The sequence below is a fragment of the Nakaseomyces glabratus genome, chromosome L (assembly GCF_010111755.1).
Source record: "Nakaseomyces glabratus chromosome L, complete sequence".
NCBI lineage: Eukaryota > Fungi > Ascomycota > Saccharomycetes > Saccharomycetales > Saccharomycetaceae > Nakaseomyces > Nakaseomyces glabratus.
In genome coordinates, this window is record NC_088962.1 from 206,603 (window position 1) to 232,714 (window position 26,112).

Here is a 26,112-nt window from a genome sequence, read left to right on the forward strand (position 1 = left end):
TACTTTAAACTAGCTCCAGAAGTATTATATTTTGCATTTGTCAATTTTGTAATGACATCATCTGCTCAATACATCAATACAGCTACTGCCAACACATATTATCAAATGTCATATCCTCCAAACGCGCAACAACATGTGGTATACAGGTACAACCCTTACCAACAACCGCAACCACAACATATACAGCATGTCCAAACTAGTATTCCACAGCACCAACCAATATATTATAGTACATCAGGTAGCGGATATGTTTCCGCTGTATATCAACAGGGGTCAAGCACACCAGTTACTGCCAGTAGAATGAGCCAAAGCAGTGCTAGTGGTAATGCGGCTGTGGGGAATGGGAGCACAGTTATTACCCAAGGGTCTGGCTTAGTATCAACTACACCTCAATATACAACCTCCACCTCAATTAATGCTCTAAATCAAGCACACCACGTTTACCCATATCGCTCTTCTCCAACCTATCCTACAATAATACCGGCTGGCCAGATAGGCAGCGGATCAAGACATAACTCTGCATCGGAGATAAGATCATCCATAGTGGGACATCAACAACCAACACATTTAACCATCGCTGCTATCCCAGACTCCCAACAACATCATTCTCTGCGGGTACTTTCATCTGCAGTCGCTGGAGATGGTAAGGGTCCAAGAATAATAACTACTATATGGGAAGATGAGAACACACTTTGCTATCAAGTAGAGGCTAATGGCGTGTCGGTGGTTCGTAGAGCGGACAATGACATGATTAACGGAACTAAGCTACTTAATGTTACTAAGATGACCAGAGGTAAAAGAGACGGTATACTTAGAAGTGAAAAGTATAGAAAGGTGGTAAAGATAGGCTCTATGCATTTAAAAGGTGTCTGGATTCCCTTCGAGAGGGCACTATTCATTGCCAAGAGAGAAAAAATAGTCGACCTATTGTATCCTCTTTTCGTGAGAGATATCACAAGCGTCCTAAAAACCTCATTAAAACCATCTAGTCTAGTCATTCCTATGCAAGATAATACAACTGTAACATCCAAGATTTATCAACTTCCGGCAAGCAATCACGTAATAAGTAATGCTACACAATCTTCTTCTGTACATGATGGGTACCACTCTCCAACTTCTCATGTTAGAATGATACCGAAAATCGAGGAACAGCAACACTCGCCAACTTCTACATCTCATCAATATGTTAGACTTCCAACTATCATTAAAAGAGAAGATGAAGAAAGACCAATACTGAAATCATCATCATCAACACCTCCATTAATCAAGTCTGAAGATAACGATTCTAGCTGGGATTCTAGAAGAGCTTCAAAATCAGATGTAACAAAGATTTCCTCTCTTATTAACTCCTCCACGTAAATAACGAATTCAGGCCATTTTTAGATTCTATTAGTATAATCTCTATATCAATTCTGTCATCTTATACAGGAAAGGCACTAATAATACAAGAAGTTTTTTTTTTAATTTCCATCTTACCTATGCTTTGAATTATAACCAATAGATAGACAGAGAATATATATTATTCCACATCATACTATACAATTATATGAATCTATAAATGCATTAGTATATCTTAAGGCATGGCGCGCAGTCTATATTAGAATAGATTTCATATTGGTCATGCTCTAATGGGCAAACTTATGGTATCAAGACCATAACGTCATTCAGAAGAACAATCCAGGCTACCTATAGATTATTACGTTATAAAACTACCCAACAGTTCGTTTGTTTGCTTTCTTTTTTAGTTTTGTATCTTGATCTGGATATGTTTTTATTTTTCTTTTGTTGTCTTTTTATTTTTTTTTGCAGCCAAAATATGGATGACATAATAAAATTCTAGCTCATATTTTAATGTTTTTTCTTTGAAATGTCAAGTAGGGTTGAGGGAGAGGAACGCGATGGGCAGACAAACTAAGTGGAACTACTTGAATACATGTGGAAAGGCAGTACACACTTCCATCTTTTTTGATAGAATGCAAAACAATACAAAACTTGGCTGCAGGGGTGCAGATATTACGCAAGGTAAAAAAAAGATAGTGTGAAAAAAGCTTTGCATTTTTTTTGTGTTGAATGTGTACAACAACTGTCATAAGAACGAAATCTGTAAAAAGGGGAAAGCGACAATTATTCCCGATGTTCTCATATCTAAGCTGTAATCTATATAACTGCTTGCTCACTAAAAAATTAATACACTTGGTATATTCTTACTCGGCAATTGTATAGCGGCCACTACATGTAGGCAACACGATCTTGAACTCTCATGCCCTATTCTCAACATAAAAAAAGAGGATAGTTCAAATTGTTGGGAGTTATTTTTACCTTTTTTCTTATTCTTTAGATTCCATGTCCTATCGGCAAAATTTCTCTAACGTATTACCATATAAACCCGAAAACTGGATGTATTGAGATTGAGCGGTCGGTATTGCAAATCTTTGAGCTACAACGTTACACTCCACGTAGGAAGGTGCGTACAAAACATAGCACCGCGGATAAGAAGCTTTACTTTCCGTTGCACATTGCTTTTCGGTCTATATTTGCTTCATATTTTGTTAACTTCAAAGGATAATGTGAAGTCATAAATGGTAAAAAAAAAGGATAAAGCGCAGTTTCCAGGTTTACGCAAAGATGGGAATCTCTTTAAGAAAAAGAGCTGCAGAGGTGCCATTGATAATTTGTAGGAATGTACACCAAAAAAAGCTGAACTGAAAGAAGAAGTTAATGAAAAATGCTAAATTCAAGTAAAAACGCGTAAAGACAAAGGGAGAACGATATCGGAAAAACAAATATCAGCTTGAGTCCGCGATTTTTCTCTGCATGCCATACTAAAAGCCCACGCAGAAAACTATAATAAAAGAATATAGCTACACCGGAAAAAATATTGTAATTGAATGATATAGGATACGGCATATTGTGAGTACTGGAAAAACATGATGTCAGTAGCAGCTGGAAGAAAAAAGTAGAGAAAAACAACAGTATGGGAAGAATGAGCCTCAGAACAAGAAGAAGAACATGAATGTTAATCCCCATAAGGAGACTTGCATAGACACGCAAGTGTCGATCATTTGGATCGATTGCATATTTTGCTTTATAGCAACGTAGGCAATGATTGTCACTAATAGGCTTGTGCACCGTTTTCACAACAAAGTTCCAACAAAAAAAAAGCAAAAACACCAACACAAGCTGAGATGCACCGAGTGTTTGATAGTTCAGCAAAAAACAGGGTTTGCAATTCTCTAACGAGAGGATCGTGCACTAACATCGCATACGAGCGGGAAATATCCCGAAAACCCGGATAACAGGGGGCCAGGAGAGAACGTATAAAAAGAAAAATATCCTAGTGATATCCGATTATGTAGGGACTTTAGAGATACACGCACTAAAAAATCAGTATCAACGATAAACTTTTATCTTGTCTCTCTATATTTCTCCATAAGTGGTGTATAGTTTATTTCGATATCAGAGTAACGGGAGAACGTAGGGCAAATTTATCAAGTAAAAATTGGATAATATATTTGTAATTGTGATAAAACGGAATACCAATGTCATTCACTTCGGAGGGGATAAGTTAATATGTCCAACACAATTGAAAACATAACTAGAATATATTAATCAATACTATATGAAAAGGCATTTGGTACATTTTCATAGATTGACCATCCAATCTACCATAAAAACCCAAGTCTATAACTCGCTTTCCAGTACCTTGCCTAGTATTCATCACTCTGCGGTTCATTTTGAGATAAAAATACCGTTCGTCCCGAGCAATGGCAATATGCTCAGAAAAATGTGAGTGAAAAAGCCCACAATATCGTTCTAACGGTATCAGTGGTAAGGCCTAGCGTTCCTCAAATTTCCCTAATTGTAATAAACTGTTACCGGAATTATTATTTTCAACCTTGTCAAATAGAAACTGTAGATTCAAAGAAGATTATATACTTCTAAAATATTAAAAAACTCATTACTTGACAATTCTCTTAACCAGTTATCATATAGGTTATAGGCTTTTGAAGTTCACACAGCTCTTTACTACTCTGAAAAGAGGGTCTGAAAATTGTCAATAGGACACACAGATGAATTTTAATTACAATTATAGCTGATAAAAAAAAGTTTCATTCATATACAAATTTTTTGAAATCTGACCATTTTCTCTGGCTTAGCTCCTTCAATTGTTACCCATACATTTGAAGTATATAAACATATACCTTCAAATTTCTTTAGGTTAATTATAAAAAATTTTTCATTTCTGTGGGATACATCTGACAATTTTTGATAGTCTAACAGGTCTAATCACTATTACATGCTTAGCGTCACATCCTATGAGAAGATGGGTCGATAGCTGCAATAAAATAATCACTATGATATTGCCAATATATTTTGTTCTGTGATGGATGGCAATATAAAAGCCCACCAGTTAAAATGAGACCGTTTTAATTTTACTGGTACTCTGGACGATAGATTTGCAAATAGACAGGAATAATGCATTAATAATATTAACAACAACAGTAATATTAGTAAAAATTGGCTTTTATTACAACAGTAATGATTCTATTTTATTCTGTTTGGAAAAGCTCAAATCATCAAGGCAAATTTGAATGTTCTTGAAGAATCCGTTGTGATGTGTTTCATTGTGCTTTATCAAAATAATTCTCTATAGCAAATCAATGTGTTATCCATGCAAGAGCTATTCAAAAGTTACTTTATGCGTTAACATTAACTATTAGAAAATAATGTACCTGACTTTTCTTCTTCTGTCAAGATGTGTTCTGGCTAAAAAATAGAAGATATAGAAATCTGGAATTGATTTGTACATCCTTAATATAACCAGCGGCGCGGTAAGTTTCTATATTATCATGTTATGGCTGAACTGGCTTTTGTGTTGATTTCTGAGATTATGCTGGGAATTGACCTTAAAATAAGATACAAAGTTATTGTATATTAAATATGCAGGAGGCATTTGAACGGCATTCTATTAACGATAAACATGCTCTTATAAAGAAAAATTGAAATTAGGGTTTTCAGACGATAGCAATATGATGCTTTTTTTAGCATTTAGAAATTTAAGAAGTAGTACGATCAGAAGAACGCGCTAGTTGAGAAAGGATAAAATTAAGATTGCTCCATTGTTAAAGTCGCTATAACAGCCAATTTACCTGCTTGTATGACTATAACTCACTTTAGAATAGCTCATTTCTTCCTGACTGGAATATATATGTAACCGCTAAGTATGATATTTTAATCATATTCAATCGTTACTAAATCTTTTACTAAGTTGGAGAATCTACTCTTTAGAAACAAATCTAAAACGACCTCTAAAAAAAATCATATTATTTGTGTAGATTACTCTTATCGCCTGCAAACTAAGGAATTCTCAACGAACTAAGAGATGAGAAACAAATCATAGCTTAGTAGTTTGTATCCATCCAGTTAATTACTCTTACAAAATCAAAGATTTGGATGTGAAGTTGGTTATACCATAGGAAAAGTACTTTCTTTATGACGTTGTTTCAATCTCATACGCTTTTATTCAGTGACAAATGTTTAGCGGCACTTAATGATATATAAAGTGAAAATCTATATGCAAATAGAATATAATATTGCCTTTACAATTTTTTCAACTGACTGAAATGTTCTACTATTTGAAGTAGTATACCAAATTAATCTATTATCCTCGAAGCGTAAACGAACGTGAGATTCAGACTACGCATAGAGAAAATATAAATCTAGCATAATCTAAGTTGAAATAATGTCCCAAGTGTCCAAAGTGGTCAAGGTATTAAACAACTTTATCAAATTGTAGTTTTCAAGAAAAGCCAGCAGCAATAGACGTTACTGCTTTTTACTATAACTGTCGTCTTGCCATAACTAAATATCATAACTTCTACTTTTGACACTGTCTTAGGAATGGTTATGCCAGCTATCAATAGAAAGCTCGACGGTTGTTTTCTAGGTGACTATTCTGGGAAGCATAACAAAACCCTTACAGGGCCAAACAAACAATGGCAATATTAATCCGCTTATTAATTAGGTATTGACGTCACCATTACAATAGAGTATATCCAATTTACTAATCTAATTTGTGGAGGAGTGTTTCTCTGCTTGTGAGCATTTTAGTTGATTAATGAAGGCATTGCGAAGAGGGTAAGTAAGCAAAGGATGGTTTGCAGAGAATATACTACAGCATTATCTTCGGTATATATCCTCCCCAGCACCATGACATAATCAAGACGGTATTGTGCGCATTTTCTTTGTAGATTTGTTTCCTTGTTTCTTAGCAATTTGGTCTTGCGTGCTAGTTGTTAAGGACTTCTTGCGTAAAATATACTTCAAATAAATGTCACGGAGCAGTATTTTTCCGACTTAACAGTCAATAGACATAGCTTACCAAAAAAAAATGAAGACATTTAGTCTGGATGATTAATCTTATTGGAAATACACTGCGTATCCCAATGAGTTTCCGTTTTGCATAATTTTTCCGCAATGTCCTTACCATCATTTCGCTCCTAATTGTGATTTTTGTTCTGCTTTTCTAATAAGTTGTGAATTACTGTGAAAATATTGCGCGCATTCTTCAACTTAGCAAAAGAAAGAAAAAAAGACATAAAAGTCTTTCTTCCTCTTGCTTTCAATCCTTACTGCTTAACTATACTTGAGTACTAAATGTGCAGGAACTACAGTAGAGATTACATTGTATACTGTTAAAGAGCCTAATTATAGTAACCTTCAATTGACCAGTACGCTATTTTCTTACTATCATAGAGTTGCTTATATCAGAATTTCGTAACTTTTGTTATACCCACGGAACGTACATTGTTGTTAAATGATAGGGTACACGTTTTCTAATCTGTAGGCAAGGCAATTACGGGATCTAAGAATTTGTCTAGTAAACAGTCAAGTAGCAAAGAATTATTTAGCACCTTTGATTGAGTTTGTGTGCTAGAACTTATTGTACTCTATGTCTTATTATTTCTCTTATTAGCATTTTTTTTGACTCCTTTTTCAGCTTTTCTCACCACAGGTCGAATCCAAATCGGGAAATCTCGTTGATGACACATGGTAACATTTACTTGTTTATCAAGATCGTTGTTCTATCCTCAATGTTGCACCAAGCTAATTGAAAGGGGTTTAATAAACTACTATATCTCACTGTTAGTGTGTATCTGTAAAAATGCTTGGTTGGCTGTATCATTTTTGTATTACCAGCGAACCTCTTAGAGACACTTTTATCTTACTCTCATTTGATGAGAAGAGGGTCCTCTTCTGTGGGTGAAAATTAAGTTGGATACGTTTCATTGGCTAATTAAACAGACAAGAAGATATCATCTGAATGAAGCACAATAGCGGGTCCTTGGTCTCTATCTACTGTTAGTGTGAAGATATTGCACATATCTCCAAATTACTCCCATTTTTGGATGAAAATTCTACGAGACTTCGGCTAAGTACACATTAAAAGCGATTACTACATGTTATACACATCCCCTTTTTTTTTGTTTATGAGAACTTATTTCAAACTGTGGTACTTCCATATTGTAAGTTTTGCTATTATGTTGTAAATATCGTAATAGTAACTTGTAGCGTGTAAGAACTTGCCAGCAGTTTTCTAAATAAAAAGCGTTCTGTTTGAATTGATTTGACAAGATCAGTCAATTTGTGTATACTTGAAGTTATCTTTATTGCAAAGAGAACAAGACTAAGAAGTGTACTATTATTTATTACATCATAGTTAATCAACTTAAAATTCTTCTTTTTAGTATTAAGCTCGTTTAAAGTCCTTTCTGTAAATCAAGCAAAGGTTCAAAATTCACTCACTCCCATATTCTTAATTAGTGTTGATTTTGCGTTGCCGTCTATTTCGCTGACCATCAAACAAGAAATTGGTACAAGGTCTGTTCAGTTTAATAAGATGACCCAATGCTCTCTTTTTTTCTTAAAACTCTTAACTACACCTAAAGATGAAAAGCATAACTGCTTTACTTACCAAGAAAAAAAGACAATGAGAAATTGCCGGAACAACAGATAGCATCAACGCTGGTTTATTCCCGTTTTTTTTCATCCCCTTTTGCATTGTTTTGATCTGTATTTTATTAGGGGTCCCTGTTGCATAGCATGTCTCTCTCTGTTTGTGTTCTATATCTATGTATCTATCTCTAATTTGAGTATTGAAGAGAAAAAGACAAAATCAAAGAGACACATAAGTATTTCTGTGCATCGGAAAAAACAAACTGAGATTCCTACAACTTAACACTCAATAATCGCGTAGACGGAGAAACTTCAGAAAATTGCCGTCCTTATAGTACAAATCAGTTTTTGCTCATGCTTCAGATTTTCTTTAGCAATTCCCTTGCTGTGCAATGAAACTTCCGTAGGGATACTTTGATTATGTTACTTGAAAATGTGTATCTCAAAAGGACATAGAACAACATTCTCAAAAGAGGGACAAGTACAAGTACGGGATGTGGTAAGCACCTGCATAAGAGTAAGTGACCCTGAGACAATGTCACAAATTGCAATTCCTCCGAGGAAAAGTGTATATCAGGACATGTTTGTCTTTGAAGAGCTTAATTTATTTTGATACTAAATATGTCCCAAATATTAACCAGGAATCAAACAAGACAAATATAAGAAGAGGTCCTTAAACAGTTTTAAGACATTATTGATCCGGTTGAGGAGATCAGTATTTTAAAGTAGTAAATCACAGACAATGCCGCCTTTAACAATTTGGGAGGTAAATAATAGCATAGCTCAATGTCATCTCCAAGATGCTTTGTTAGAGGAGTTTGAGTCCATATGTGTTTTCCTCGTAACTATAACACTTACTCTATACTGACAAGTAAATGCCTCATTACTGTTTCTAGCAATTGTTAATTTTTTCTTAATCTTGTTGCATTGCTATCCAATATCACAAGAGTCTCCTAGTAAAGCGTTTAGGGTATTCAGATAGGTAGCGTATCGATACATTGTGAACGGTGAGCTAAGACCTATATCCTATACTTAATGTCTTTATGTGATAGCCACTGAGCACCATATTTGCTGCTTAACAGTAAGTGAACATTAACTGAAAAACATTGGTAGTGGTAAAAGATTAACCAAAGGCAATACAGAAATAAACTGTAAAGTATTGGTGCATTTACATCGTCTAGCTATCCATTCATAGCAAGTTGATACATGGACAGTGTATACCTCTTCACAACCTATGCTGACTAAAAGTACGATTATATACAATTTCTGTGTTTATGGCCGAATCAAAAGGATTCGCAAATAGCTCATATCTAAGTCCCTTCAGAGGTATCGATCACGTGAGATGAATTCTATTTCGCCTAAGACGTGTCTTGAAATGCCAAATCTCTTTCTGAGTGAAATCGAACGACGCTCTTCTTTTTTCGTGTCACAAAAGTTTACCACCAATGCAGTTCTGAAGGAAAAAGTAGTGCAAGACAAGGCACGTAGGGAGCGTAGTTGAAAACAGCATCTGTGGGATGTGAGAGACCACTGATTAGTGGTAAGAGTGATGGCCTACTTCTTTTTGGCGGAGGGCACACCAAAACATACTTGTGTACACTTCGGTTTATCAAGTTGAGTAATTGTTATAATTGATGGTCTAAGGTATTTTAAGATCAGGGCGCGTCTAAGATAAAATAACACATACAAAGGAACCCCTCATGGGATTGCGTCTCAGTCAAGTACAAAAGAAAGACATTGGAGAGAGTTACCCATTTGCAAAGATAATTTGATTGCATTGCATAAAAACCTTGGAAAGGAAAATACAGTGTTAGACGATTATAAAAGAGTATCTGAGAGGCAGAATGAATATTTCTCCAACGCCAAAAAGGTATAACTCGAGAGGAGATCGATATTATGCGTCCCAAGCTAGAGGTAAAGTACCGGAGTTTGAACCTTATAGGAAATCAGGATTGAATTTTAATGATGGGTATAGCGGCATTAACCCACCTGTGTACAAAAACGGACTTCACTCGAATTTAGACGATGATAAACTGGTACCTGAAGAGATAAAACTTCAACGTACTGTGATAAACGACCTTATTTCTCAAAACAAAGAGCTACAAACAACTGTACATACCCAACGTGAAGAAATTGAACGGCTCAATATTATCATTGGCCAATTTAGAGCGAAGTTGACAAAATACAGTGTGATGAACAGAAAACTAGAGGACGAATTGAGAGGCTCTGAAAGATCGTCAAATGCTTTGAATAAAGATAGAAATGACGATAGAAATGACTCGATTTTAGAGAACTCGTTTGAGAATGCTGAAGATTATATTCAGATCCCCAAACTAAGATATAATAGTAAAGGTAAACAGGACAAAAGCCCTCAAACGAATGATTTGAACGACAGGCTTAGTCAATTAGTTCAACTATTAGAAAAAAGTCAACAGAACAATTCTACAAAAATTAACAGCAATTCCAATGATATGTCACCACCTGTCTGTAGTTCTGCTACACCTCCAGAGAGAAACAATAAACCAATTATGAGTTCCCCGAAAATACGAGACCCGTCTGAAGAGGATATTTTATGTCAAGAAAGTGCTGAACTAAAAAGTCTTGAGAACCAAATAGAACTTGTGAAAAAAAAATTACTAATAAAAAGAGAGAATGAACTGAGAAAGCTATCTTTAGAAAATGAGCTAATAGAATTGATGGATCAGCTATCGACTGATGCATCACCCTACAGATATGGCAAGAGTAAAGGGAATTTTATCTCGACTAGTAAGCACGAAAAACATGACGAAAATTTATCAGATATATATGGAGATTATACAGGGAAAAATAGCTTGAGAAAGCATAATATTAAACCGTTTAATCCTATAAAAATGGATAATATTCTGGAAACACCAACACCACCTAATAGAAGAAATTCTGAATGATATAGACAGAAGGTATCTACTACATATTTGGTTAGTACCCCATACCAAACCCATGAAAGTATATAAATCTCGTTCATAGGTTATGATATCAGTTTGTAATAATAAAAATGAATTAAGTGAGAACACTCATGAATGAAACTGATGGGTATCTGCATTAGAGTAATATGATTCAATTTTTTCACGATAAAAAAAATAAAAAAATTATTAGGAAAATTGGCTAATCACTCCGATACGGGGAGTCGAACCCCGGTCTCCACGGTGAAAGCGTGATGTGATAGCCGTTACACTATATCGGAATACTGGATTCGTTGACAGGAAATATAAATTGTAATATATACAAGCTTATTATTATATTAGACGGTTTATATGATCACGTTGGGAAATGTTGTTTGTTATAAAGACGGTATTTCTGAGTAATAAGTAGTACATGTTTATAGCTAATAGGATTAAATCCATAGACTTACACTGAACTGATAGCAAGTAGTAAATATAAAAGATCTACCTAGCTGTGTATATCAAAGTAAATAAAAATTGATGCGCTGGATAATATAAATTAAGCAGATATATGGTGAGTGAAATTCCGGTTTATGTGTAATTTTGCATGTTTCTTTTTATCACATCTATTCAATAATTATCTTATAAATAATGAGCCAGCCAAAACTTATGCAACACTATAATACTAAAAAAAATACCTTACCCAATTAATTACTAGTAATACTGAAATAGGTCTTGCTCCTGGTTAACAAAGGTCACTGATGAAAAATTTAAATTCAATTCTCTAATACGTTATTTATTAGCTGCACTTTTAGATCAAATTCCAGAGAAAAAAAGAAACCAACTTTATTTATCAGTGAAATGCCCTCCAGTGAATACCAGATCAATATTCTGGATGGTACATAATCAAGAATAAAAGTAGAACAAGCTATAGGCCCTTTATATACCCTTTGAGAATGCATTTCACGTTTCATAAAAATGTATGACTCGATGTTATAAAATCCTCAATATTATATATTTTCCAATTCTTTTGTTTGGCGGCTCTCTCTTATGTGTTTCATCTTGGTGTATAAGGTACAGTGGCATGTCCACCTGCTCAACTTTGAACTATAAATAATTTCAGAAACTTCATTGATTTAGTAATATTGTTTATAGACATCCTCAGAGAGGATCAATTTTTTAGACACCTGTTGTGAAAATAAACTTATTCACTCATGTGTTTATATTAATTACGATTCACAGAAAGATCATTTTTTAAGCTGAAAGTAGTTTGGCATATTGTTGGTAGTTTTGTCGCATGATGAAGTATTGATAAGACGAGAAACTTCTGTTAGTTTCTATATAATATCAGTGAAAATAGAAAGGTATTTTTTGAGCCAAATTTAGTTCGATACAAAACACAATTATAGTGGATTGTTTATAAATGTTTGCACTGTGTGTTCGAGTTATTCATAATACTGGTAAATTTATTGAAACTATTACTATACCCCTTTCAAATGTTTTTTGTAAAAGCTACAAACAATGAGCTCATTGAAATATTTTTTTGACTAAATCAATCCGGTCTACTAAACATGCAGAACAGTTTGTGTAATTATCGTCTGATCTAAGGGCCGGCGAAAGCATTTATAATTGACCACACTACGTTACTTGACAACCATACTTGCTCTTGAATACGAAACAGCAAGCTCTATCTATATCAAATGCTCAGCAAAAAAAGTTTTCTCTAGTACTCTGATAAAGCAATATTATACATCATTTGAATTCTTAAAGCTGATTTACATCCCGGGATCGTTTAGACCCCAAGAATCCAAGATATGTTTTAGCTGACAGGGTGCATGGCTACTCCGTGATTTACCATATGTCCATCGCATTCGTCATGGCCTGATGCCAATGACCATACTCTTTAGACTCGGATCCGAGAAGTCATTCCTATCCATACGATATCTTCTTCCGAGTCCATTAGATAAGGCAACGCTAGATTTAGCTGATTGATTGCCCTGAGAATTAAAGGGAATCAGCGAAAATAGAAAAAAAGGTTTTGGATGAATATTTTTGTTCTTTTTTTGAGACATTGGTGTCCACTGCCACAGCTTAATAAAAAATGGCAATCAGCAGTGTCTAGATTTCAGCGGAATTTAGTGGAAGCGAAATGAATTCGGCTGACTTAGTGCCTATCAGTAATATACATATTTGCTTTTTGCTTTGGCGTTGAATTTATCAATAACCGCATACCCAAAACTAAAAATAAAATAGAAAAAATACTAATATATAAAGCACCCGTAACTGCCCATTTCTGGGAAACTTGGAATTCATTTCTCCCATTCATCCTTTCTTCTATATATCGAATCAACACATCAACAATATCTACAAACTTCAACTGATACACAACATCTAATATTTAATATAGCTTCGAAATGCCTGAACAAGTCAACTGCCAATACGATTGCCACTGCTCCAACTGTGCTTGTGAAAATACTTGCAACTGCTGTGCCAAGCCAGCATGTGCTTGCACAAACTCTGCTTCCAATGAATGCTCCTGCCAAACTTGCAAGTGTCAAACATGCAAGTGCTAAACAGCATTCAAAGATGAATAATTTCTAGTATTTTTGCTTTATTTTTCATGATTATTGATAAGGTACTAGGTATCTTTTGCTTATCACGCTGAATTAGCTCTATATACTAACTATATACATATAAGAAAAGAATATAAAAATATAAAAAAATCAAAAAAAATCATTTAAATATTAGGAAGATGATCTAACTAAAGGTTTCTAGTTATCTCTTATCAGTTGTTTTTGGTTTTTAACGTCGTTTGGGTTTTGAGATTGATACTATCCCTAGATGTACTGATATTTTACTATACCAAATGCTCATAAAGCCCTGACACAAATCAGTGATTTGTTATATATTGAAATCGTCAGTAGTTTGAGAGGTACAATTAAATGTAAGGATACAAACAAACAGATGTTACAATATTATCGCTGAGACATCCATGTAGGTAATTCAATGGTTGAAAATTATGAGAAGTGAAAATTCAGCCCCACCTATACAATAAAAAGCGCAACATTTTCACTTTTCTTCATTGTGAACTGTTTAGAATCATGAACTTCATATAGTCATAAAAGTTACTATAATTTTTCTATATAGCGTATGACCGATAGGCATCGCCTGAGCAAGTTCGCTATCCATAGCTCGACAAATTCCCCTTACACGGGTTAAAAAAAAATAAAACTACTAAACAAAACTTAGGTATAAATAAGTCCGATTGAATTAGCTACTATATACACAGCTAGAACATAAATCATACGAGAATATTGAAGAATGGACTACGTGAAAACAGCAATATGGGGACCAGATGTGAAGGAACAACAGAGGAATATTAAGTCACTTTTGAGGAAGAACTCGAGGCAAATAGATAAGTCGCTTCGAGAGTTGAGTGCTCTCCAGAACAAAACGCAATCGTTGATCAAGAAGTCCGCTAAAAAGAACGATGTCAGGAATGTACGTTTATATGCCAAAGAACTTTATCATATAAATAAGCAATATTCCAGAATGTATACCTCTAAAGCGCAGTTGGAATCTGTAAGTATGAAAATTGATGAGGCATTTCGGATGAGAACGTTATCTAATCAGATGGCAAGCAGTACGGGTTTGATGATGGAAGTTAATTCCCTAGTGAGATTACCACAACTTCAAGGTACTATGATCGAGCTAGAGAAAGAGTTGATGAAATCAGGGATAATAAGCGAAATGATTGATGAAACGATGGAGTCTATCGGAGACACAGATGAACTCAATGATGAAGTTGATGAAGAAGTTAATAAGATTGTTGAACAATACACTTCTGAGAAACTCGCCAAGGTGGAGAATGTGCCAACTACTGAATTGCCTAAAAGTGAGCAAGAAGAGCAAGAAGTGCCCGAAGAAGAGATTGAGGATGAAGCTGATAAAATGCTAAATGATATGAGGGATCGTCTGAGGGCGCTTCAGAATTAGTTGCATATGATTTCGCCGAAATCTCGCACACGAGTCCCAAACCATGGATTAGTAAGAACTGCATTAACTATATAATTAAAAATGGGAACTATGTACAATAAGCGGATAATAAATACGAGTTAAAGCTACGCATTCTCAAAATCTAAGCATTAGTCATAGATGTCTCTGCATAGATGATAATACATATAGGCACTCGACTCTACAATAATATTTTTGGATGTTGATGTTAGCTGGCGCTTGCTGGTGCAGTTGTGCCATCATTTTCGTCCTTGGACTGTAATTTCTTTTCTAACTTGTCGAATTCTTTCAAAGCAATCTCTTGTTCAGGGTCCATCATTTGGATCACTTCCTTGACTTCATCCACGTAGTGCTTTAACATAGATTCAATACCATACTTCAATGTGACCTCACTGGATGAACAGGAAGTGCATGCACCTTGCAGTTTCAAATAAACAGTACCAGATTCGGGGTCCCATCCTCTGAAATCTATATCACCACCATCTTCTAAAATAGCAGGTCTAATTCTAGTTTCTATTAGTTCCTCTATTAGTTCTTTTATTTCTTCATCTTCTTCTGTCAAATCAAATTTCATCTCATTTATTTGATATCCAGCTTCATTATCTTCTTTAATGGCGTGAAACTCATCAGAAATAACATTCTTGCCTGAGGCCAATTGTTGAGTAAGCAAGTCTATCACATCAGATTGAATTTGAGCCCATGGTACTTGGCTGTCCTTGTTGACTGTAAGAAAATCATCACCGATCATAAGAGATTCCACGCCGGGACACTGTGCAAAAATCTTGGATGCTAGATCAGAATGACTTATTAGGTTTTGGTCTGTATTTTTGATGACGATACTCTTACTGCCTCTGGTCTGCAAGAGCTCATTGTCTTTGTTGAGGAACTTCAAAGCATTTTCGTTAGGTGTAGTTAAAGTTTGAATGGTAATCAACCTTCTCCAAGTAACTGATCTCAGAGGACTGCTAACACATTTGTTCATCAATCTGTTCGTAATCATAGTTAATTGTTTGATTCTTTAATGTTTGTATAATATCTCTACTGCTCACCTTTGGTATTGGCAGTTTTCAAACCTAACGTAATATTGCTTACCTTTTATTTGATGTTGCGCAGAACTAGCAGGTCAAATATATTCATATAATAGTTGACACGCTTATATAGGGAAGGTTGCAATGAATTTTATACACAAACAAGAAAAGTCATTATTAATTTCAAGAGTCTATTTGTACTCATCTTTCACTGCTCAGACCTTACTTTTATTCTCGTTTTTTGTGTTGTTTAGACATCATTTCTTCCAGCTTGCTGTCATTACATTAGTCAGCTTGTTCTAAAGTAGAGTTACAGAAGACTTATAGTAGACTTTACAATATTTAAGAGAAAACTATATATTCCATGGGAATTTGTTAGAAAATATTACTACTGACTCACTTGAGTAGTCAGTGGCTATCTTCAGTAGCTGCTACCAGAAAAAATATATATAGGATTGATTACTTATACTTGAAATTATAGTGTTCACTAAGCAATTAAATGATAGCACTCATTCTCTAACCTCCATTTCCTAACAACTTTTAGTAAGTATACATATTCTAGCTTGTTCAAGCAATATTCCTGTATCTTACTGCAATAGAATAAACTATACTTGTAACAAATAGGAAGTGTTTACACTGGCCAACAGTTGAGAGCGAGAATGATATATTCACAGAGTGGCCAAAACGTTAATTTTACTTCAATATCTATAATTCATAGTCACACTGTACCATAAAAAGATACGAAAAGAAATTTATTCTATTAATCTTAATAACAGTAATTGAATATAAATCGAAATGTGTCTATCAAGTTATGGGACGACAACTTATGATTCCAGCAAACAATTTACTTATATGATAACTACACAAGCTTAACCTCGTCCACAGTATAGCTATGCAATGGCTCTAACTAACTCCTTTTCTTTCATTAGAATGTTACCCGGCTTCAATATTTTAATTTCGAGGCGAATTTCACAATCTTAGAAAATGTAATCTTGCGTTAGATTTTTTCCTTTAAATTGTGCAGTTCTACCAATGATAGTACTTTTGCACCAGATTATTCTTACTCTTAGACTTACAAAGAATAGTTACTTTAGAGCATTTCGTGGCAATTTTATAATTGCAGTTGTTTTTGTTGAAAAGGAAAGATAAACCAGAAGGAAGTAAGTCATTTTCAAGCTGGTCCCCTTTTAAAGTAATACCTGGACAATACGTTAAATTATAATTCGTTTTGACATTAGCTGAGGAGGAAAGAACAAGGGAAATTTTTGCTTCTAAGAGAAAGTTGAGATACGGTACACTTTTCGAGAAGGTAAAATGTTTGCACATAAGTTTTTACTGGTGTTTCTGGTACAGCTACTGTCGGCGGTCCTGGCAAATAAAGAGACAATAGGCCACAAGTATGAACAAGTATGTTCTGGTATGTACTCAAAGCAGGATTTCCATGGCAAAGTGGATCCGTTTATCTCGTTTGACTTAAAAAAGTTCAGCAGTAACTTCGATGATGATACAATTGTCGTGGTCATTTATGATTTCCAAGATTATCAACACATTGGTGTGTATGAAGGTGACAGTCCATACAAGACTTATATCTGTGATGATGCCGCGGTGGAGAGAGGTGTCTGTGAAGAAGAGCATCTAAATGAATTCATAATCAAAGACACCATATATGATCCTGAAACTGGCGAAAACCAAAGTATGAAGAACAGTGTCATGACTTTCTCCCAATCTACTACTGGCCTTCATGATACAAAATACTCTGTTGTTAAGACTGGGTTTTACTGTGTTATGGCAAGACCGCTGTATTATGACTCAGAAAACTATAAGTCATCTAAATATGCTGCAGAGGTTAACTTCAGGAACTCATATGGTCAACTTGCCGGTGCAGAAATCAATAAATTGCCAATGTATGGATTGCTAGCCATTGCCTATGGTGTTGCTATGGCATTATACTCCTTTGCTTTCTGGAAGCATAAGCATGAGCTTTTGCCATTACAAAAGTACCTGCTTGCCTTCTTCGTATTTTTGACCACAGAGAATATTTTTGTTTGGGCTTATTATGATATCGTTAACCAAAAGGGGATTACTGCAGGAACTACAGTATACATGGTATTCTTGTCAATAATGTCAGCTGGTAAAGCCACCTTCTCCTTTTTCTTACTTTTGATTGTGGCTTTAGGTTATGGTATAGTGTATCCTAAACTGAACAAATCGTTGATGAGAAAATGCCAATTTTACACCATATTTTCCTTTGCTCTTTGTGTTGCTTTCTTGATCCATAGCTACACTGTTGATATCGAGGATCCAACGCCATTTATTATGATAACATTTATCCCATTCTTACTGTCAATGGTCGTTTTCTATTTCCTAATTATCAGAGCAATGAGTAAGACAACCCAATATTTGAAAGAACAAAGACAAGTGGTAAAACTGAAAATGTACAGAAACTTATTGCTAGTTATATGGTGTTCATTCATCATCTTATCAGCAGGCATTGTTGTATCATCCGTTTTCTACTTGGGAATGAACACCATAGAAATGATCGAAAGAGACTGGCGTACAAGATTCTTCTTCACCGATTTCTGGCCATCATTGGTATATTTTGTGGTTTTCTGTGCTATTGCTTTTATGTGGAGACCAACGGACACTAGTTACATGTTGGCAGCTTCCCAACAACTACCGACTGACCCAGAAAACGTTGCTGATTTTGACTTAGGAGATTTGCAATCATTTGAGGATGATAACGAGGACCTGGACAACAACTTAGTCGACGACATAAGTATAATCACTGAAGAAGAGGTACCATCCAATTTCAGAGATGCTAATAATACTAACAACACCAACGATGACTCTGATTCAACAAACAAACCTTAAATTGACTCAAAGTTATAGACTGGTAAACAAAATCTAGGCCAGTTCTGTCTAGCCAATGGAATAGGCTGTTAATTAAGGACAATAAAAGTCAATTCCATTTGTCATTATGTATTTTATTCTACAGTACAGTCTAACCTACTCCCAGACTATTCACCAAAGAAATTGTATATATTAAGTATTCTACAATACATTAGTTACACATTCAAATGCTCCTAGAGCTATATGACCTAAATTGAAACTAGTGCCGAGCTAATTATTATGCCCTATACCCTCCAGTTGTGATATACGGGTAACTTTCGATCTCGACTTTTACAGTCACGTACAAAATTATTCATATCTGATATGATTTTGCCTGTTATAAAAAGCTCTGCGAAGCTTTAAAAATTTTCCTTTGCTTCCGCTTATAATCGGTGTATTCCTCAAATTCGAACTATCCAATTCCCTCTTAAATGAAATATAAGAGTGGATATGCAGACTCCATTGGTGGTATTATAAGAATGCCTTCTAAGCGGTGCTGTATAATTACCAAATAGCTGGCAAGCCAACTGAGTGGACTTATCAGAAGATAGGCACATGTTCGATGACGATAGAGATACTTTAACATAGGTAAGACATCGAACACGTTTCCTCACTTGGTCGTGCTTTGGCATTACTTGAAAACAGGCAGTGTGTGAAATAAGAAATGTTTATGATGATAACGTCATCAAAAGATGACAATTTATTGCTATAAACCCAGCTCTTCGATTCGTTTCATCTCTTCAGGAGAAGTAACAGACATGAGACCAATAGTTTATATCTGATATATCTTTCTACACACACATCCTGTAGTACCCTCACACTGTAGTACCCTGTAGTAAATGGGCAAAAGCAGACAATGCTGCCCTCATTGTAGAGAGCTCCTGCTGTCTCGGCAAACCCATAGCCGAACTTCAACAGGATCGAACACTGCACTAGCCAGAGTTACTGCAGAGGTGTTTCACGGCTCACCGACAAACACTCAAACGCTCAAATAAGTTAGGCCGGGTAGACTTTACCCGGATCTAGTCCAGTTTGGTAATTGCGGATCTGAATGCTCCCATCGATTTCATTGGTGTTAGTGGATTATCTCAGCAATATGAGGAATACAGAATCAGAAAATTACGTATAGTTCGCTGCGGACAGGATTTTTTCTTGAATGTTTTGCTACGATATATTTATAGGACAATATATTTATAGGGCAATATATTTTTCTCTTTCCTTGTTACAGTGCTGAAAAGGATCTCCGGACGAATAATGGGTCCCTCTGCTTAGTGAACAGAGGTTGGGAGGATGTGTAAACAATGGAAGCGAGGAAGCCGCAGGAGCAGAGAAAAGCAGGAGTAACGCGGAGAATGAGGTGCAGGTGTTGGGAAAAGGACCCTCTACGATCATTCACTATATATCACTAGCACTTGCGTCTGGGAAGCGATGGAGGGACTGGATGACCTTTTGATGCTCAGACGGCTACAGGGTACAGGCTTAACGCTAAGGAGAAAGGCAGGACAGCTAACACAGAAGCTAACGTGGTTTCCTATTTTCTCTTCGTTGCTGCGGTGTCTTGTCTGAGAATTACAGTTTCATCAATAGCTGTGGGGGGGAGGACAGAGGGAAGGGGGAATACACAAGAAGTTGTGAAACAGCCATAGACAAGTGTGTAGTGGAAAATGCTGGCATTATGATTCGTGCGCCAACTTCATTGCAGTCTCCTAGGGGGGGGGGTTCTGCCCTTTTCCTATATGTGTGTACCTGAGTTTCCAATAGGACCCAGTAGATTAGCTCTAGCTGTGTTAGTGATACAATAGATATGGCCCGCTAGAGGCCAGCTCGCCCTGCACAGCTTATATTGCAGCACCGCCAAGCAGTAGTAAATGAGGCCCATGAAAGGGGGGGCTGCTGATGTGCCAATAGTAGAGTTTGAGGCGGGAACCTGTAGCTTTGTGTGTTTGGAGTAGGGAACTAAGTGGGCGACGTTGTGAGATACTTGGATCAGACACTTCTGCCATACTTTGTACCCCCATTAATATCGATTGATATCCGAGCCAAAGCAAATAAAAACTAACATACACTACTTATATTGTTTCAACAGAAGATACTAATTGTTATCGGTGTTGTAACTTCTTCACTATCTCTTGCAAACAGCGTACTGTATACACCTTTGTTTAGCCATTTCTTCGCAATTTTCAGGTCCTTAGGGGCATTCTCTCAGCATAAATTTGTACGCTTCATCGTCTGAGGCACCCCCGGGAACAAAAAAATCAAATTTTCATCCTGAAGGAAGCAACGATCGGAGTGGGCATCAGGGAAGAAGAGAAGCCAAAGAGAGAAGGAAAGAAAGAAAAATTAAGAATAATAAGATCTAAAATTTGAGAACTCTACGCAACGCTTTGATAATACTTACTTACTATTGGAATAACTACGATAACCTTAACTCATTTACAGAAGATACATTGCTAAAAGCAGTACTTCTCGCATAACCACGAACTCCCTCTCGATAATCGACATTTGGTGTGTGTCTGTGATATTATCAGACCTTCTTTTTACCTCGGATATATACCATCAACTTGTATGGATATTACATTTTGTGACACACCTTTTCATATAATTATTAGAAACTTGAAAGGGCAGGAGGCTTTTACAGTTTGAGATTTCAATATAACCGATCTATGCGAAGCGATATCAATTGAGAGAGATACATCGGTTTGAAATCAAAGGACTTCCCACCAAAATAAAAAAGATTCAAGAACAAGGAAGCTACAAGAAGTTACGAAATAAGTATTATTTATCTCTCTGACGCGCTTTACCTCAAAGGTTCTATTATCTTTTTCTTTTCTTTTATTTCTGATCTGCATTTGTTACCACTAATAGCGTTAGTGAAAGCCAGGTAATTTGTCAAGATAAAGATCTAATTTCTAATTATTTGCAATAACAGATTAACGTACTAAAACAATACCAATCTGGTTACACTCTAATACACTATGCCACACAATAATGATAAGAAAAGAACAAATGTATCCAGGGCATGCGATCAATGCCGTAGGAAAAAGATAAAATGTGATAGGAATCAAGAGAGAAATATCTGTACATCGTGCCAGCGCAATGGAGAAAGATGCAAGTTTGAAAGAGTACCACTGAAAAGAGGCCCTTCAAAAGGCGCACATAAGGCCTCTGATCCAGAACTAAAATTGAGCTCCAATAAGCCTTCGAAAAGTTCACTTTTCGAGGATTCAAACTCAATAATAAGGCCGAAATCTGTTGGAGAAGATTCTAACATGGACCCACTCTCAAGACATGGCAGTAACACACCCATTTTAGATAACAATTCAAATTCTGGTATAAACGACAGGAATATGGGAGGAATTGATGATAGATTAGGTGGATCAACTGATCCTGGCACACCATCGAGGTCTGGATCGATACTTCTGCCGCCTTTAGGCCAGTATCCTCAGCAACAAAACTATACAAACAACAGCACTTCAGCCTCCAATAATATGTTGAATTCGACAAGCTTGAATAGTACCATATTACAACAACAACAGCCGTTTTGGAAAGTTCCATACCACGAGTTTCAGAACCAGCGGCGAGGTTCCATCGAGTCACTTCAAAGTGATTTATCTGTACGGACATTCAATCCTCAAGATCAGTTAGTATACAATACCTTTCAACAGTCACCCATTGCTATGAAACACTCATCGGATCCTACAAACTCCATACCTCCAAATACAAAATCACAACACTTAACTACTACCAGTAATATTGGTAGTGTAGTAGGAGCAAACGACTTATTATCTGGAAATCCCAATTATTGGGGCTCAGTAAGAGCTGGTTCTTTCATACCAAACGGGGATGAAAATGATGACCAAATTCCCCAGAATTTACAAAGGAGATCAAGCTCTATCCCTTCAATACTTCGGAATACATCGACATCAATATTGCTTAGCCAACCACAATTACCACACCCTACGAACGGGGCTGGAAGCACTTCTAACAACTTTAATAATACAAATGATAACAGCAATCTCATAAACAACAAAGGAACTGGATCTACTGCAGGACTGGGTAATAATATAGACAATGCTGTGGGCTCCGCTAGCCCTCAAGCTCAACGCCAGTCTCAACAACTTTATTCTTATTCTCAATTCCTCAACCAATCTAAACCATATAATAACCAGAATTTTTCCTCGTTTGGCCAATTCTCAACGAATGGCTTCCAATCGAGGCATGGTTCCATCACCAGTGAAGCAATGTCACCAAGTACTGCTTTAGGGTACAACCAGAACAATTCAAACAATTTACCTGGTGCCAATAATCCAAATATAAGCGATATTTCTTTGCTCCCGAACAAGGAATCAGATCCTAGGGTAAATGATAGTCAAAAAGTAGTCAAAACAGAAGTTTCGAACGACATTTTCCAGTTTGGCGAACAAAATCTTGCTAATACCATTGAAAGTAATGCTGACAAGTCTGAAGATAAAGTGAAATCAGGTGGTAAGAAAGGAGGAAAGGTACCGAGAAAAAGAAAAACCAAACAGGTAAAAGAATCCAATAAAAAGCTGAAGGTGAACAAAAAATCGAATTTTGATTCTGACTCTATAAATTCACCTAAGGTTCCAACTCCTGTGCAACAAATAAAGACTGGCTTTCAATATGGGCAAATTCTGGATGTTGAGTTAATTGATCTTTATTATGAATTCATTCATGTGGGATTCCCAGTTATTCCGTTAAACAAACAAACTCTAACAAATGATATCTTACTTGTAAATACACACCCATATTCTAATATCCATGAGGTGAACTCATATGTAATATTATGGTTTAGGAATTCTTTAGAACTCCTTGTACGTGTTGCTCTAAAAAGGAAAAATGATTCACCATTTTTTGATAGTCACAATACACCTGGCCCTTTGAGATCAGCGTCTGGTGACGAAAATATGGCTTTCAATGACACGCCGAAAAAGAAGGACATCACTAGTTCACATGCAGATAGCATAAGCTCTGGCGATGATAACGGAATGGCAGAGGTCCAAAGTGCTTTCATTTCTGCATTGAATGAGTGCTTTCAAAGAGTTGTAGATATTCACCCCAAGGTACGAGAAAACAAAGATCGCATCTCCCCAAAGATCAAGATTATCTATTTAACCACATTTATTTTACTAAACTACATTTTAGCACTAGTCGGATACGACAACTCATTTGTGCTCGGCATGTCTGTGACAATATTTAATGAGTTCAAACTATACAAATTATTGGTGCTGCCTTATAAGGCTATTTGTCAGGATAGCGAGTTCTCATTTAACGCAAAGCAGTCTATCAGTCTGGATGATGATTTCATTGAGAATAAAAATATAGGCAATGGTAACGGTAACCGCACTAATGGTAGTACTCCTGGTGAACCTAATAATGATGAAGGTGAAAATGCCCTTACTAACTTTAACCCTAGTAAGGAGCAGCAGAACAGTCAAAAGGGAGGAAGCGGTGAGGGGAATGAAAACCAAGGAAATCAAATTAGATCGAAAATAGGCAAAGCTGTCAATATCGAAGAGGAAACCGAAACAAATGAAAATTATACTATCATGTTCAAACGCCTTTATATTTTGCTTACGATGTTTGACTCATTACAAAGCTGTCTCTTTGGCGGTCCTAAATTATTAAATGTCTGCATAACCAATACAACAGAAAAGTTTTTCAGTGGAACAACAAATTCCAAATGGAACATAGAGGATAGTCTTGTGAGGGAAAAAGGTGCACTGATAAGTTTAAAGCTGGGAGAAACCTTAAGCGAGATAGCAAGTAATAGGATTATAATGAACCATTTTGATATTATTACTCTCACAAATAATAACCAGGCAAATGCTACTGATATTGTTTTCAATCTGAAAAAATTATCTAACAACAGAGATTATGACAATTTTCTTCAGGAAAATAAAGGGTTGGAATTATTTGACCAACAACCGCTATGTATTTCTCAGTTGTTCCACAAGATGTTGATAATGAAAAGTTCGTTTACCTATCAACTTTTGTCTTTAATGGATGCCAACAATGGTAATTTTGTAAACATGGACCTCAAGAGACTGGAACAAATTGTTGAATCACTTTGTTCATTGATATCAGTGATATTGCAATTGCTAACTCTAATAATGAGACTGAATCCCACAAACAGTATAGATCTAAACTACCGACCTGTTACTCCAACTCAAAGGATGGAGGACATGTTATCGAACAAGAACACTGATAGCACTGACTCTATCTCAAATAGCAATAAGACCAATTCTGGTAACGATTTTTACCGGAGGTTGTTGGGACTGGAACATAGTAACGACATTGTATATTCTGATATATCGCGTGGTGTCATATCGCCGTTCGCGATGGCAATCCTTCATGAAAGTCACAATATCCATGAACTAATCAAAATGACGCCAACGATATTGATCCGTGTAGTTATGACACTAAACGTTCAAGATGACACCGGCAATAGTGTAAATAACAATGCCACACCTGGAGATCACGAAGAAGATATGAAATTGAAACGTGCGAACACATCCCAGGACTTAGTATACAAGCTGTCAAACTCCATGAACGATGTTGTACAGATAGCGAGCTTGCTAAGCATGATCAAGCCTCTGAAGTTGTTCGATCACGGATTCAAGACATTTGAATCAGAAGACGTGCTGCAAGGAAATGACGAAGATGCTAAGAAGAGACAAAGACCTGTGCTAAAACGATTGTTCTACGATACCACCAACGTTCCAAAACCTGAAGCTGTCGACCCCTTGGTGGTAAGCTTAGTCAACACCGGATGGAACCTGCTGGATGACATGGAACTAGGGTTTTTACCACAATAAGGCCATTATGTACCTGTCCTTCATAAATTATAAGCCATATCCGTACTAGTCCATTGCCCCTCCTTATTTACCTTATTATAGTATCCCCTTTTACCACTCTCTTTTACCCCCACTTTATTTTTTTTTGGGTGTTGCCAAGTATGTATTCTATAGTTGCTAATCGAGTACTTATCCCGCCTTTCTGCCCCTCCCTCTCCGCGTTTCTTGTGTCCCCCCCCTTGTCCTGCACATCCAGCACCTGCAGTTGCGGAAAACCCGTTTGACAGTTGACTCAACTTCGTAACCCCCCTTGAGTGAACCCTTTGTTTAACAATACTAGTACAGCACGCTCTGTAGCCCTTCTTATGATATACTACTTCTAGTCCCCCCCCCCCTTCCTCATTATAGAATACGGCTGTTTCTCAGGTCCCTACATTTGCCTTTCCCACTGGGTTGTCTCCCCCCCTTCTCTCTCCTTCCCATTCGATG

At 36.3% G+C, this 26,112-nt stretch overlaps 7 protein-coding genes and 1 non-coding gene across 8 annotated transcripts; 6 read left to right on the forward strand and 2 right to left on the reverse strand.

Moving 5' to 3' along the window:
• Positions 1 to 51: 51 nt before the first annotated feature.
• On the forward strand, positions 52 to 1,359 carry PHD1 (Phd1p; the record flags this gene model as incomplete). The annotated part of the gene is made up of 1 exon (XM_448847.1): positions 52 to 1,359. One exon carries the CDS (start codon positions 52 to 54, stop codon positions 1,357 to 1,359), a length of 1,308 nt encoding a protein of 435 aa, XP_448847.1.
• Positions 1,360 to 9,800: 8,441 nt separating this feature from the next.
• SPC42 (Spc42p) lies at positions 9,801 to 10,880 on the forward strand (the record flags this gene model as incomplete). The annotated part of the gene is made up of 1 exon (XM_448848.1): positions 9,801 to 10,880. One exon carries the CDS (start codon positions 9,801 to 9,803, stop codon positions 10,878 to 10,880), a length of 1,080 nt encoding a protein of 359 aa, XP_448848.1.
• Positions 10,881 to 11,104: 224 nt separating this feature from the next.
• tE(UUC)5 lies at positions 11,105 to 11,176 on the reverse strand. The gene has a single exon. It is a non-coding gene; the product is annotated as a tRNA-Glu (tRNA).
• A 2,112-nt stretch (positions 11,177 to 13,288) lies between these two features.
• Positions 13,289 to 13,447, forward strand: GVI51_L01595 (uncharacterized protein; the record flags this gene model as incomplete). Its single annotated transcript, XM_002999540.1, has 1 exon — positions 13,289 to 13,447. One exon carries the CDS (start codon positions 13,289 to 13,291, stop codon positions 13,445 to 13,447), a length of 159 nt encoding a protein of 52 aa, XP_002999586.1.
• Positions 13,448 to 14,195: 748 nt separating this feature from the next.
• On the forward strand, positions 14,196 to 14,870 carry VPS24 (ESCRT-III subunit protein VPS24; the record flags this gene model as incomplete). Its single annotated transcript, XM_448849.1, has 1 exon — positions 14,196 to 14,870. The coding sequence occupies one exon, from the start codon at positions 14,196 to 14,198 to the stop codon at positions 14,868 to 14,870; it is 675 nt and encodes a 224-aa protein (XP_448849.1).
• Positions 14,871 to 15,096: 226 nt separating this feature from the next.
• Positions 15,097 to 15,888, reverse strand: NFU1 (Nfu1p; the record flags this gene model as incomplete). Its single annotated transcript, XM_448850.1, has 1 exon — positions 15,097 to 15,888. The coding sequence occupies one exon, from the start codon at positions 15,886 to 15,888 to the stop codon at positions 15,097 to 15,099; it is 792 nt and encodes a 263-aa protein (XP_448850.1).
• Positions 15,889 to 17,230: 1,342 nt separating this feature from the next.
• On the forward strand, positions 17,231 to 18,787 carry PTM1 (Ptm1p; the record flags this gene model as incomplete). Its single annotated transcript, XM_448851.1, has 1 exon — positions 17,231 to 18,787. The coding sequence occupies one exon, from the start codon at positions 17,231 to 17,233 to the stop codon at positions 18,785 to 18,787; it is 1,557 nt and encodes a 518-aa protein (XP_448851.1).
• Positions 18,788 to 21,780: 2,993 nt separating this feature from the next.
• Positions 21,781 to 25,644, forward strand: RGT1 (Rgt1p; the record flags this gene model as incomplete). Its single annotated transcript, XM_448852.1, has 1 exon — positions 21,781 to 25,644. The coding sequence occupies one exon, from the start codon at positions 21,781 to 21,783 to the stop codon at positions 25,642 to 25,644; it is 3,864 nt and encodes a 1,287-aa protein (XP_448852.1).
• Positions 25,645 to 26,112: the final 468 nt, after the last annotated feature.